Source organism: Pipistrellus kuhlii, unplaced genomic scaffold, assembly GCF_014108245.1.
Source record: "Pipistrellus kuhlii isolate mPipKuh1 unplaced genomic scaffold, mPipKuh1.p scaffold_m20_p_8, whole genome shotgun sequence".
Classification (NCBI taxonomy): Eukaryota; Metazoa; Chordata; class Mammalia; order Chiroptera; family Vespertilionidae; genus Pipistrellus; species Pipistrellus kuhlii.
The window spans coordinates 57,941,118-57,955,207 of record NW_023425584.1 but is presented as its reverse complement, the minus strand read 5'-3'; the positions used below and the strand labels follow the sequence as shown (position 1 = coordinate 57,955,207).

Sequence of the window (14,090 nt, the reverse complement as noted above, 5' to 3'; positions counted from 1 at the left end):
GGACTGCTTATTTTCATGAGAAACAAGCCTCAAACTGGAATTTCTGTAGTAATTTCATGGTTCCCTCTTTGTTTAGTACAGAGGTATATTTTGAGACTATTGAAAAGTAAAACCCAATAGTACTTACTCGAAAGATGGGCAAATGTATGTAGCTGAAACTCCTGATCATGGACAATTTAGCTGATATCTGGCAACCAAAAGATTGACATTACTTCACATGCAAGCAAGAATATCTCTATAATTATTAAATGGGCAACTCATTGTTGGACGACTTTAAAAATAACAAATAAATGAAACCTGGAGAGAAAAGCAATGTGTCAAAAACAACAGATGGTCAAATAACACAGCACATATGGAACATTTGGGTAAAAACCAATTTGCTGAGTGTTGTAGAAAAGGCCAAAACAAAATACACTAGAGATCTCTGTAAACAAAACAAGATGTGCATTGTTTTTAGAGAGAACCATTTCATGGAACTATACAACCTATAGTGATTTGAAATAGTTATTTGACTCCTTTTGGAAATAACTTTTACAAAAATTGATCCCCCTCACCCCCTCCCCAAACACACACACACACACACACACACACACACACACACACACTTTTAATGAATAATGTAAACCCAAAGCATTTTGAGGATGCAGTACTCAATGTGACCCTCTGTAATTAGTTTCACATGGGAGTCTTGTGCAATTAACTAGAGAAAATGAAGAGATCTTAAGGTTCAGAATGATTTATCATGTTTTATCTTTGTTTTCCAAATGTGTATGCATACACACACACACACACACACACATACACACACACACACACACACACACATACATAAACTTTAAAATCACCCTGGGAATAATAACCAGGGTCATGAAAGTTTACATCCTTTATGAGGCCAGGAGTCATGTCAGGTTATATAGGAATTACACAGGGAAACTTCAGCTGTTCCTTTATTCTTTTGCAGCAGGGGTGTTAAGGCAAAAATTACTTCTTTAGATCAAATTGGTATTTTACCTTTGAAGTGAACCATATAGTACAAGGGCAGTCAACCTAAAACTGAAAGTATTTATAGGAAATGTGCCTCAGAATGTGAGGCAGAGTGAAGAGCAAGCTGAGTTGTTAGAGGCAACTACTGACAGCGCTCTGAGCAATGCAGCTGAGATATTTGCTCTCAGACAGTGGTTGGGCCCATCATTTCTCAAACGTAACTTAATAGCAAAGGTTATCTTCCAGGTCATGGCCCGGTGCTGTAAATTTAGATAGTCCTAGATTCAATTTCAGATCACTCAAAGGCCATGTAAGCTCTGTGACTTGGAGCAAGTTGCTTAATACTCTACGCCTTCATTTCCTTATCTGAAAAATAGAGATAATAATACTTTTCCCAGAATTACCATTTAACATAAGACCTTGGCTCAGGTGTTTGGCACATAGTAAGTGTTCAGCAACTCTTAGCTAAAATAATAAACATGAATAATAACCTGATATTTAAACACATTTTGTTTGCTTCTCCCCAGGTTTCCTATGGTTTTCAAATGACCTGACTACCTAGGCATTTGTAAGAAGGCTGGGAGGGATCCATTGAACTGTAAGCTCCCTGGGCAACTTCAGTATGGTTGTCAACTGTTTGAATGCAATCTGAGTTCAGGCAATTAATTATGCAAACCCTATATTTCTGCAACGTCTGCTGTGTGTATAGCAATTTGGTGGGTTCCTGGGGTGTGACGAAAGAACTTGCCTGAGAGATTATTGGCTAAATTCATGGATCAGACTAAAACAAGTGTTATAATCCTACCTAAAAAGGGAGATAAAGTAAAAAAATATATACACATAAATCTACTCAAGGATAAGACTCTACGAAGCAAGACATGGTTGAGTTAGGAAAGCCATTAAAAAATTAACTATGTAGCATGATTTAGTGGCTCGTTGAATAACAACATTGAGCTGAAATTAAGTTCTAGAAAGAAGGTTGTGTAGGATGGGTTAATTTCGTGTGTAAACTTGACTGCACCCAGGGATGCCTGATCACGTGTTAAACATTATTTCTGGTGAGTCTGTGAAGGTGTTTCCAGAAAAGACTAACATTTGAATTGGCAAACTGAGTAAAGCAGGTGGCTTTCCCCAGTGTGGGTGGGCATTGTCCAATTTTCTGAGAGCATGAAGAGAATAAAAAGGTAGAGGAATCTTGAAATTATTCTCTGCCTGACTGAGTGATTTGGAACATTGGCATGCCTGGTTCTCAGACCTCTAACAGATTGAAATCCACACCATTAGCCTCCCAGCTCTCAGGTCTTTGAACTGCACCAGCATTCCTGAGTCTCCACCTTGCAGATGGCAAGTCACTTCCAAAATCACTTGAGCCTCTCTCTCTCTCTCTCTCTCTCTCTCTCTCTCTCTCTCTCTCTCTCTCTCTCTCTCTCTCTCTCTCTCTCCTCCTACTCCTCTTCCTCCTCCTAGTTTTTTCTGTTTCTCTTAAGAACCCTAAATAACACTCAAAGTGTAGCATATTTTACTTTATACCCTGTGTTAAAAGATACAGTTTAGTAGCTCTCCAAGTTCTACAGAAGAAGAAATAGGTTTAGATAACTTCCAAGGCAGGAAAACCATTTAATTGCCTGCACCAACATGAGAAAATGGGACATTAACTCTAAAATTGTCTTATAGTTTACCTACCTCCCAGACTAATGAGTCCATCATGAAAGTGGCCACTCACACATGTTTTTCTGTATGATCTGTCCGGATAGGAGTCAATTGTGTGACTCCAACAGATTTTGTTTAAGTTAGATCTCTAACACTAGAAGCATAACAACTGCAATAGAAAAACAGAAATGAGAACTAGAAAGCCTTTCCAAAAAGAAGGATCCAAGCCCAGTAAATTATAGCACCTTCAGATCATGAAAAATCTAGGCCGGGGTCTCCCCAAAGCTCAACAAGCAACATGCTCCAAGTCCAATGACCTCCCTGAGACTGTGACTATGAATGAAGGATCCTTTTTGCAACTTCATAACCATGGCATCCCCTCTTCCATCAGTCCAACTTCATCTTGTAAATATTTCCTATGAAGACCAAAATGTAAATATAATATAAACTACATTTATAACCTTGCGTCAATTCTTAATAATCTGCTATTTTCAATAACAAGGCAGACTACTTGTTATTCACTTTTATAGATGTTTCCTATAAAACACATCTTTGAAACATAATGGTAAATTTTGACATTTATTACCTAGAAAGCATTTGTATTTTCCTCTTGGTTTCCATAGCACATCACTGTGTGTTCATCTGACTTAAAAGTACCTAAAACGATATGAAGAAGGACATCTGAAAACATTCACAATTTTATCAAGATAGATAATTTAAAAAAATCCAAAGTACTTATTCAAAAATAATACCAAAATTATCAATTATCAAAGTAGGAAATATTAGCATGCACATATATCTTGATGCCCATAATGTAGATCTAGGATAGGGGTGGGATATCCTTTAGATAAGGATAGAAGGACAAAGAATATGTGAGATCTCTAGAGTACTTCAGTGACATATCAATGTACGGCAAAGATAATGAGTGTTTTTTATACCACATTCCTAGCCCCTTGCTGTAGTCAAGTTTCCTATGCCCTTTAATTCAGTGGCATAGGAAAAAGGGTGTATTCCTTACCTTGCTACAACTCATTATTTATAAGCCATTAATTTATTACTTTCCTTCCTGTTGCCTTCATTTGAATTTCATATTTACTGATTTCTCCAAATCATCAACTGAACTCTGAGAACTATTTTGATCCTCAGATAACCTAATAACCAATTGAAATTTCTCTTGATCTCCTCAACCGAGAGTCATCTCTCATCTTATGCATTTATTTATTCATCTATCTATACAATTTACCATCTATTGACTCCTACTCTCATGACAAGTATATTTGCTTGCTAGAATCACCATCATAATGTACCACAGACTGAGTAGTTTAAAAAACAGAAATTTATTATCTCATGGTTGTGAAGGCTAGAAGCCAGCAGGGTTGACTCCTTATAAGGGCTTTGAAAGAAGGATCTGTTCTAGGCACCTCTTTGGCTTATAGATGACCATCTTTTCCCCTGGTTTTCTTCATATTGTCTTCTTTCTATGTGTGTCTATGTCTAAACTTCCCTCTTTTTATAAGGACACCAATCCTATTGGATTAGGGGCTCACCCTACTCCACTAGGACCTCATTTTAACTAACTACATCTACAAAGAACTTATATACAAACAAAGTTGCCTTCTGAGATGTTGGTGGATTAGGACTTCAGCATAAAGACTTGGGTAGGGGCAAAGCGGTTTGGTTATTCGTTGGCGCGGCCCGCGCGTGCACTTAGCTTCCGGGCTGCGGCTTCTCCCTCGGGCGGGCGGCCGGAGCGGCATCACGGACTCAGAAAAGCGGCCTAAAAAAAAAACACCTCGGCATCGAGTGGACGAAAATGGCCCGAACCAAGCAGACGGCTCGCAAATCCACGGGTGCGAAGGCGCCCCGCAAACCGCTGGCCACTAAAGCCGCCGAGAAAAGCGCCCCCACTTTCGGCGGGGTGCAGAGGCCCAGTCGTTACAAGCCCGGGACCGTTGCGCTTCGAGAAATCCGTCGTTACCAGAAATCCACGGAGCTTCTGATCTGGCAGCTGCCTTTCCAGAGGCTGGTGCGGGAGATCGCCCAGGGCTTCAGGGCGGACCTGCGGTTCCAGAGCGCGGCCATCGGGGCGCTGCAGGAGGCCAGCGAGGCGTACCTGGTGGGCCTGTTCGAAGACACGAACCTGTGTGCCATCCACGCCGAGAGGGTCACCATCATGCCCAAGGACATCCAGCTGGCTTGCCGGATACGGGGAGAGAGAGCTTGAGGGAAGGCAGCTTTGACGGGTGTTTTGTAATAAATTCTGTACGATTCTTTGGTTTCATGTGTGACTTCTTTTGTGTGAGAAATTGTGTATAATATATTGCATTTGTATAATATATTGCAAATTGTGTATAATATATTGCATTCGTACTTAAGTCATTCCGTCTTTCACTCAGGATGAATGCGGAAAAGGGACTACTGTTCACAGACCTCAGTGAACGTGAGCACTGTTGCTCAGGAGTGACAAGTTGCTAAGAGGCAGAAGGGATGGGTGATATTTCTTGCTTCTCATGATGCATGTTTCTGTATGTTAGTGACTTGTTGGGTAGTTATTAAGGTACTGGAATTGAGAAATGTGTACAGGGTCCTTTTGCAATAAAGCTGGTTATGACTTGATCCAAGTGTTTAACAGTTGGGGCTGTTAAGTCTGACCATGCATCACTGTGATACAGTAGAATGTGGGCTTTTTCAAGTGTGAAGAGACAAGTCTTAACCACAGTGTAATAACTTACAGTTTCCTAAAAAGAAAAAAAAAAAGAAAAAAAGTAAACCTGGCAGCTATAGAATAAACTATGTGCATTTATAATAGCTATTTTATATATTGTAGTGTCAACATTTTTAAGTTAAATGTTTTACATTCGCATGTGGGGAGTCTTGTCATTAAGGTGTGTGTAATTTAGGGACCAGTTGGTGTTCGAACTAGACTGCACTTGTTTTCTAGTAGAAAAATGCTTTGCAAATGAAAAAAAAAAAAAAAAGATTTGGGTAGGAGGAGAGGGAGACTATTTAACCCATAATATCTAGGTACAGTATAAACATTGATGGTGAAAGACTCCATGTAAGTAATATCTCTCTTCCCCCAATCTAACCAGAGGCCTTTGCCTCCTGTTTTATTATATATGGTAAGGGTCTGTGCTGGGGAGTGAGAATGGCTAGGGAAAGGTCAATGGGGGAAAAGGGAGACATATGTAATAATTTAAACACTAAAGAATTTAAATTAAAAAAAAAGAAATAGAATGAATTTGAGAAATGTTTATGAGATCAATTTGACAGCAATTAATGATTGTTGAGATGTGAGAGCGTGAAGAAATGAAAGCAGTGAAGAGGAACTCCTAAATCCCTGGCTTGAAGTTTTTCACTCCGTGAGGCTGGGACCACATGAGGATGAGCAGATTCAGGAGGAAAGATGGTGATGTGGTTCTGTCCTTACTAATGTGAGATGTCTGTGAGTGTGCCATAGAACATATCTGCTAGACAAGAGAGGAGCTCAAAAGAGACATCTCAGCAGTAGATACTGATTTAGGACTTATCCACTAATGAATGGTAATTGAAACCAAAATATGACAACATTTCCCCAAAACTCTAAAAATAAGTGAATAAAGTTTTGAAGAGTACCTGGAGAGTGAGAGCAATTTAGCCTATTCAGGAACATTTTCATTTTAAAAAGGTGCAGGCTGGGATAGGGATTGGGTAGAAAATGAGTTCTGTTTCATACATATAAAGTTGGAGGAGACTGAACAATTCAAAAAAGAAAGTAGGTTGGAATTAGGTTCTAGCAAGCATCTTCCTGCTTCAGTACGTGTCAAGGAGTAACAAAGGTTAAAATGGAGAAGTAACCATGCATATGTATCTTTGCTCTTTACTGGACTTCTTTAAATTGTTATAAAAAATAAAATAGGTGTAAACTCACTATAAACCTTTTAGCAGGAAGATACAAGGCTTCAGGGGGGAAAAACTATCTGTGCAAAATATTTGTAGACTTGATAATATTCTTAAGAAGTTATTAGGAACTTGGGAATGCAATAAAAGCAGTCAATGTAATAAATTAGAAACTTTAGTAATATCTTCAGAAAAACAACAAAAATATGCCAAAGGAAGGAAATATAATTATAGGATACTATTAGCCAGAGCATAAACAGTTACCTATCTATAGCAATGTAAACAGTATTTGCTAATTTTCAGATTTCTAGTCAATCCCTAAATAAAACCTGGAATAATTAATTACAATTACTAAGTAGAATATATATCTTATGAACCTTAAAAATTTAAAGTGAAAGTGAAATACTAGAAATTTGGTGAAAGGAAGAAAGAAAAGGTGAAGGACAGTTACATTGCAATGTGGGAAATCAAAATTTATTCCTTATAGTATGAGCAAGAATTAAAAATAGGTATATTATTTAAGTGTATCATGAGGAACAAATGTAGAATAATAAGTATATTCGCATGAGCTAAAAAAATGAATAAATTATATAAGTAACTAAATTTTGTCTATAATAGCAGAAAGTCCATAAATAATGTCTAAAATTAATAAATCAAGTAATAATGACATGTATACTATATGCAATAAGCTGAAATTGCAAGAAGAAACAGTTTCAAAGCAACTTCCTCTGGGGCAGAGAAAATAGAGAATGGAGAAGTGGTGTGGCTAAGAGCTTTTCATTATAAATCATTAACTGCTCTGATTATCAACTCAACCAGGTACATAAGCAATTTTCAATCTTTTTCGTCTCATGGCACACATAAACTGTGAAAATTCTGCGGCACACCAAAAATACTATATTTTTTGCCGACATACACAAAAAGGTATGATTTTGATTCATTCCCACCAGTTGACTACTGTTGTATTGGCTGTTGTCAATTTTTTTTTAATTTGACAATCTAAGGGAAAAGAGGTCAGTGTCCCTGACTAAATAGTCAGGCATTGCATGTTTTTAAAAATGCTTGCAGCACACCGGTTGAAAATTACTGAGGTACGTGTTTTATTTTGATAGAAATATTTTTTAATGTAATGAGATCTGTAACATTCTACTTCCAACCTACTGTTTTTTAAACTTTATTTCTCATCTTTCTTTCTCCCATGCTTCTCTCTCTCTTTCAAAACCCTCGCTGCAACCAAAATTCACTACCCAACAGAAACGCCTCACACTCTGTTCCCTTAGATGTGGAGGTGCACTGTATCATGTTGGATAAAATCAAATTCAGCTGGAATACCATTTAGGATGCCAGTAGAATTTGTCTGGTCTTCTTGCTTGTAAGTGCTACCCCAACCCGCAGATTCTGCTAACTTCAGATATAAACCACCGTGTCATTTTTCCCCATATATTCTTATTGAATTTGCTAATGTTACAGAGTTCTTGTGCTACCAAACCATGCCTGAGAATTCAAAGAAAGGAATGGTATAATGAACAGTCTACCCACCCATCATACAGTATATTAAAACCTGATTTATGTGCATTTGGATAATTTCACAGTTTTTAAAAAGTTATAGCAATAGTTGGTTTTAAATCTCCTGCAGGTCTTCAGATTTCTAGTACAGTATGCCATTAAAGAAGTTCCATCCAAGTTCACTCCTTAATAACATAACCCTCAACAAAATTTCATTAGTGAAAAAAAAAGGCATGCTTTTCAGGGAAAATATGTGGTTCGGGGGTCCAAGAGATTTGTTTACATTTTTGGTTCCCAAATGAAGTCTTCAGTTTAACCAAAAATCCTTTGCTTCTTGCTTAATCACCCAAGTCAACCTCTCCTTGACTTGCTTAGACATCCTCCCTGCACCTCAAACAGCACCAATGTTATAGCCTAGAAATGGTTAGCAGGTCCTGTCAGGAGATCCTGCCTCTCCCCCAGGAGTCTGATTCCTGCATTGACACTTTAATCAAGACTATACTCCCACAGAAATACGCTCCCACATGAGGATAGTCTTACCAATTTGCTTCACTCTTTCCAGTAGCAAGTCTGCAACTCCCATTTGGCAGAGGGATTTATTATAGAGAAATGCAGACTCTGCATCGAGTGGTCATATAACACTGAAATATTTCCAATGAACCAAAGAGACAAAACAAGGGAATCACAAGACTACCTCATTAAATGGAAAGAAGCTTTTCAGTAACCCTGGGTATCTTCCTGAAGTCCTTTTTAAGGTCTAAAAATTACTGTGTGGTTTTAAGTTGTAATTTTCAGAAATGCTACATCACCTCTCTTTTGCCCCCGGCTTTCCAAATGAACAACATAAAGACACGCCAGAAGGTTGATAACAGAACTACCCCGGGACAATCACTACATCTATAGAATGTCCAGTAACTTCTATAGGCACAAGCATATGCGTAATTCTCAAAGATCATGCAAGATCCATGAAACCTAAGTGGATTTTAGGTTGAGGTTCTGTTCACAATGCTCTGAACTTATAAAAACAGGTCAGTGGATCCCTTGGCCTGAGCAGAAACCATATTGTTTTCACTGCAGGTGACTTCACAGGAATTCTAGACCTGATTGGAGGAGGCTTTCACAGCACCTGAACTAGACACACACACACACACACACACACACACACACACACACACACACACACACCTGCATCCACTGCCCTTTACATTAAAGTCTATTTGGTTCCCTCTAGGAACTGGCCATTTTAGGAGACACTTCACAATTCTAATAGATTTTGAGGTCATTTACTGACCCAAGCAATATGCTCTGTTGAAGAGCTTCTTCCAAGTCAAAGAAACAACAACAAAGAAGGCCTTCATGTGGAACATTGGAAAAACATTACCCAAATAAAAAAAATTACTAAAAGAAACCAGATTATTCCCTCCCACACCCCCTTCCCACTTGGTGGACCCAAGTTTTGTTGAATCTGTGGTTACCTCAGAATACAATTCAAAGTTTAAATTATAAATCACAGCCCTACACAGAGCATCATCAGTCCTTTTGAGAGTGGCATGTTCCAGGAAGCCTAATACAGTCACAGTCCAATACAGAGGGTATTCCTTAAGGGTGGGGCATAGGGCAAGTAAATGAAGGTCACTTAAATCTTCCCTATGACCTGTTTATTTTATAACTGGAATTTTGTAATTTTTCACCCCCTTGACCAATTTCACCTCCCCCGCAACCACCACCCCAAACTTTGGCAACTACCAATATGTTCTCTTTATCTATGAGCTGTGTGTGTGTGTGTGTGTGTGTGTATTGTTTTGTTTTGGATTCCACATATAGTGAGACCACACACACTATATGTCCTTCTCTGTCTGATTTATTTAATTTTGCATAATGCCCTAGAATTTTATACATGCTGTGCAAATGATAAGATTTTCTTTGTAACATAATGGCTGAAAAATATTTCATTGTAGAAATATATCATATTTTATCTGTTCAGTCATTAATGGACCTTTATATTGCTTCCATATCTTAGCTGTTTTAAAGAATGCTTCCAAGAGCATGAAGGTGCATATATCTTTTCAAGTTAGTGGTTTCATTTTCTTCAGATAAACACTCAGAACTATGGATCATGTGATGGTATATTTCTAATTTTTTTAATAACCTCCATATTCTTTTCCGTGGTGGATGCACCAATTTGCGTTCCCAACCACAGTACATAGGGGCTTCCTTTTCTCCACATCCTTGCCAACATTTATCTTTTGTCTTCTTGATAGCCATTCTAACTGGTATAAAATATCTCATAGTGGCTTTGATTTGCTTTTCCTTGATAATTAGTGAGGTTGAGCACTTTTTTAGGTAAATGTTGGCCATGGGTATGTCTCCTTTGAAAGGACATGTCTATTCAGATTTTTTGCCCATTTTTGAGTTGGATCATTTGGATATTAACACCTTATTTGATATTTTTTGCCCATTTTTGAGTTGGATCATCTGGATATTAACACCTAATTTGCAAATATTTTCTACTATTCTGTGGGTTGCCTTTTTATGTGGTTGATGGTTTCCATTGTTGTTCAGAAGTTTTTTAGTTTGATATAGTCCAACTTGTTTACTTTTGCTTCTGTTGCTTTTACTTTTGTTGTGAAATAAATAAATAAAAATTATTACCAAGACCAGTGTCAAGGAGTTTACTTTTTATTTTTTCATCTAGAAGTTTTATGGTTTCGGGTCTTAAGTTCAAGTCTTAATTTATTTTGAAAACTCATTTTGTGTATGGTGTAAGATGGTGGTTCAGTTTCATTCTGTTGCTATTCAGTTTTCCCAATATCACCTATTGAAGAGACTGTCCTTTCTCCATTGCACATTTTTGGTTCCTTTGTCATAAATTAATTGACCACATACACATGGGCTTATTTGGGCTCTCTATTCTGTTCCATTGATCTTCAGTGCCAATATCATACTGTTTTAATTACTGTCCCTTTGTAACATACAATAATTTAAAATCAGGAAGCATGATGACTCTGGCTTTGTTCTTTTTCAAGATTTCTTTGACTATTTAGAATCATAACTGTTCAAAGGCTTTTAAGCAAAAAAGTGATATGAAAAATAATAATATTTAAGAACAGCAGCGTAAGCTGGATAAGAATAAATTGAAGGAGTCAAGACTGAAGGCAGGGACCAATTTGGAAGCTGTCACTATAATCCACACAATGGATGAAATTACATTCAATAAAGACAGGGCAGTGAGGTAAAGAGAAGTCGATAGACTCAATATATTGTTAGGACATAAAATTGACAACTTGGAAAAAGGAAAGAGGAATCAAATAACCAATTTCCAGCATAGGTAGTAGGTGGGCAATGGTGCCATTTCCAGTGTTTTACAGAATAGTAAGGATGGTACGTAAGTGATGTTCTTTCAGGACATGAAGACTTTTAAGTGTTCTGGGTATAGAAATGCAAATATTTAGCTGGCTGTTGGAAATAAGTCTCTGAAGCTTAGGAGAAAGACAGGACTTGAAGATACAATTTTGGGAGTCTTCTGCCTGGGGAACAAGCTTTTAGCCATGGAAGAGATCAGGATTATATCAAATAAAGAAGTACCTTGTATTAAGCCTTAGGGAACACCAATCTTCAGGGAATAAGTGGAAAAAGAGAAAGTTTCAAAGGGACTTTAAATAAGAATCTAAAGAAACAGACAGACCAGCATCAAGGCTGTCACAGAATGTAAGGGTAAGATGCAACAGGAAAGAGGGAAGGGCCAACACAGCCAATGCTGCTCAAGAGTTTAGGAGACTATGCAGGTGAATAAAAATGTCAGTGGCTGAAGAATGGGTTGGGGATGGATGTTTAAAATAACCACTAAGGAGAATTTGAGATCAAGTTAACTTGGGAAAATAAAATAAAATAAATAAATAAATAAATAAATAACTGAAATACACTGATTATCCATGTGTGGTTGGAAACCATGAATTTGTAATGGTCCAACTCTACATGGTCATGCAATATTCTCTAGAGGCACATAATATCAGAGACATAAACAAAATGGCTCATACTAAGACTCATCCAAGTTTGTGGTTTTCCCCAGCAGGAGGGAGATTAGGACAAAGGTTCACCTAGGTAAAGATTATCAAGATGGTGTTAACCAAGGAATCTAAATTGAATAGAGAAAAAAGTCAAGAAAGTTAGCAAGGGAATATCAAAGATATAGATATTTAGTTATTAATAATAATCAGAGCAATACCAGGTGCTGTAAGAAATACCGACATCCCAGTGGCTTACTATTGATACAATAACTTACTTGAGTCTTCCTCTTTAGGAGCGATGAGGGGTTCTTCTCCAAGATTCAGGGACATTGGTAAACAGCCTAATATCTTCAACATTTGCTTTCCAAGATCACCACTGAGCATGATAATCAGCCAGCAAACTGGAGAAAATATTTCTTCTTAACCTCCTAGACTTGAGATGACCACACATTTCTTACACTCAGGTTCTTGGCAAGAATTAGTGACCTCACCTAAATGCAAGATAAGCTAAAAAATATAATGCGATAACTTGGTTGGGCAGTCACTTCCTAGAAAAAAAAAACTCTGCATTCATGAAGAAGAACATGAATCTTTGGTAGATGGCTAGTTGTCTCAGACACAAATTTCCTGTAAGGTTGATGAGTATAGATTGGAACCATGTCTATAGATATTTAGAAGGATTGGTGGATTGGTACAAAGAGGAATGTTTGTTTTTAGAAGTCAATGGGGGAAACGGGGGAAATATGTAATACTTTCAACAATAAAGACTTTTTTAAAAGAAAGAAAAAATTGATGACTAGTTAGCAATTAGTAATATATTACCCTCATGTTGAAAGTGTGAAAATTTAACCACTGATTTGTTTATATTTTGCTGAATATTAATCAGCAAAGTGTTCAAGATGTGGAGATTCAAGTATACTTAAAATCAATATGAAAATTTATATGAAATCTAATTTTTATTGACACTCATTGTCATAACACGTCTTGGACAAGTCACTTTTTTGAGCCTTGAATATTTTACCTATAAAGTGTAAATAATTACAACTTGCCCACCAAAGTCAGAAAGGTGGCCCAGACATTGCCTTGGAGTTTCTTTCATGGCTAAGGTCCATAATTCTACATAATTACAACTAGGAAAAATGAAAGCAATTTTTCACGAGGGACCCAGACAGTAAAATCTTGTAAACCTTAGAACTCTCAACACAGACTCATTATATATTCATAAACACAAATAATGCTGTTTAGAATAAAATTTTAACATTCTGACTTTCAATGAAAAAATCCAATCAAAAAATAATTTATGTAGATTAATTTTATTCATTATCCATAACAATTATTATTTTTTTCTTTTTCTTTCCTGAAACTCTGTATTCAAATATAATCTTAGAGAGAAAACAAATATGTAAAACAAATGAGACCAGAACTGTTTCATGTGGAAGTGAGAGGAGAAGCCCAGATTTTATTCCAGGTGGGGGAAATCAGAGCTCAGCTCCTTCTCGGCCCACAGCTGAGGATGAGAACACAGGTGGAGGCTCTCAGGAAAGGAGTCTCCTCACACAGCCATTCTTCAAACTGCCGCAATCATTTCCCTTTAAGACTTCCCTGAAGCCAAAAACCACTGATGTACAGATACTGAACCCTTACTCAATAGTTCATGGTTGGTCTCTACCCATCCCAATGCCAGACATGTTGATGCTTCATCATATTTATTTTTTAGCATTTTTATTACATTCTGTGTTGTATGGCCTTAAATTGATTTGCCTAATTCTATTATGTATAAACCTAATCAGCATTCCTTCACCATCTTCTACCATAAGATATCCAATATTTTGTGGACAAAGAATATGTAATTGTTGAGTTGACCAGGGTCCAACATCCAATTCTGAATTAAATATTACTATTATGAGAAAAATATTGAAGGGATTCAAAAATAGAAATATGGATGAAAATATGTGGAAATTAAAGGATGTGAGCCTGCTTAACTTGCCAATAGAAAAGCCATGAGAAAATTAATAACTGTCTTCAGGTTAGGCAAAAAATGATATTCATTAGTAATGTTTTAAT

The 14,090-nt window shown here is 37.1% G+C and overlaps 1 protein-coding gene across 1 annotated transcript; it reads left to right on the top strand.

The window, feature by feature from the left end:
- The first annotated feature begins 4,339 nt into the window (after nt 1-4,339).
- LOC118711489 (histone H3.3 type 1) lies at nt 4,340-4,858 on the top strand. Its single transcript, XM_036424612.2, has one exon. It carries the CDS (start codon nt 4,448-4,450, stop codon nt 4,856-4,858), a length of 411 nt encoding a protein of 136 aa, XP_036280505.1. The 5' UTR covers nt 4,340-4,447.
- The last annotated feature ends 9,232 nt before the right edge of the window (nt 4,859-14,090 follow it).

What these genes read in the sequence shown, in the direction of transcription:
- LOC118711489 (XM_036424612.2), top strand. Translation starts at nt 4,448, where the DNA reads ATGGCCCGAACCAAGCAGACGGCTCGCAAATCCACGGGTGCGAAGGCG.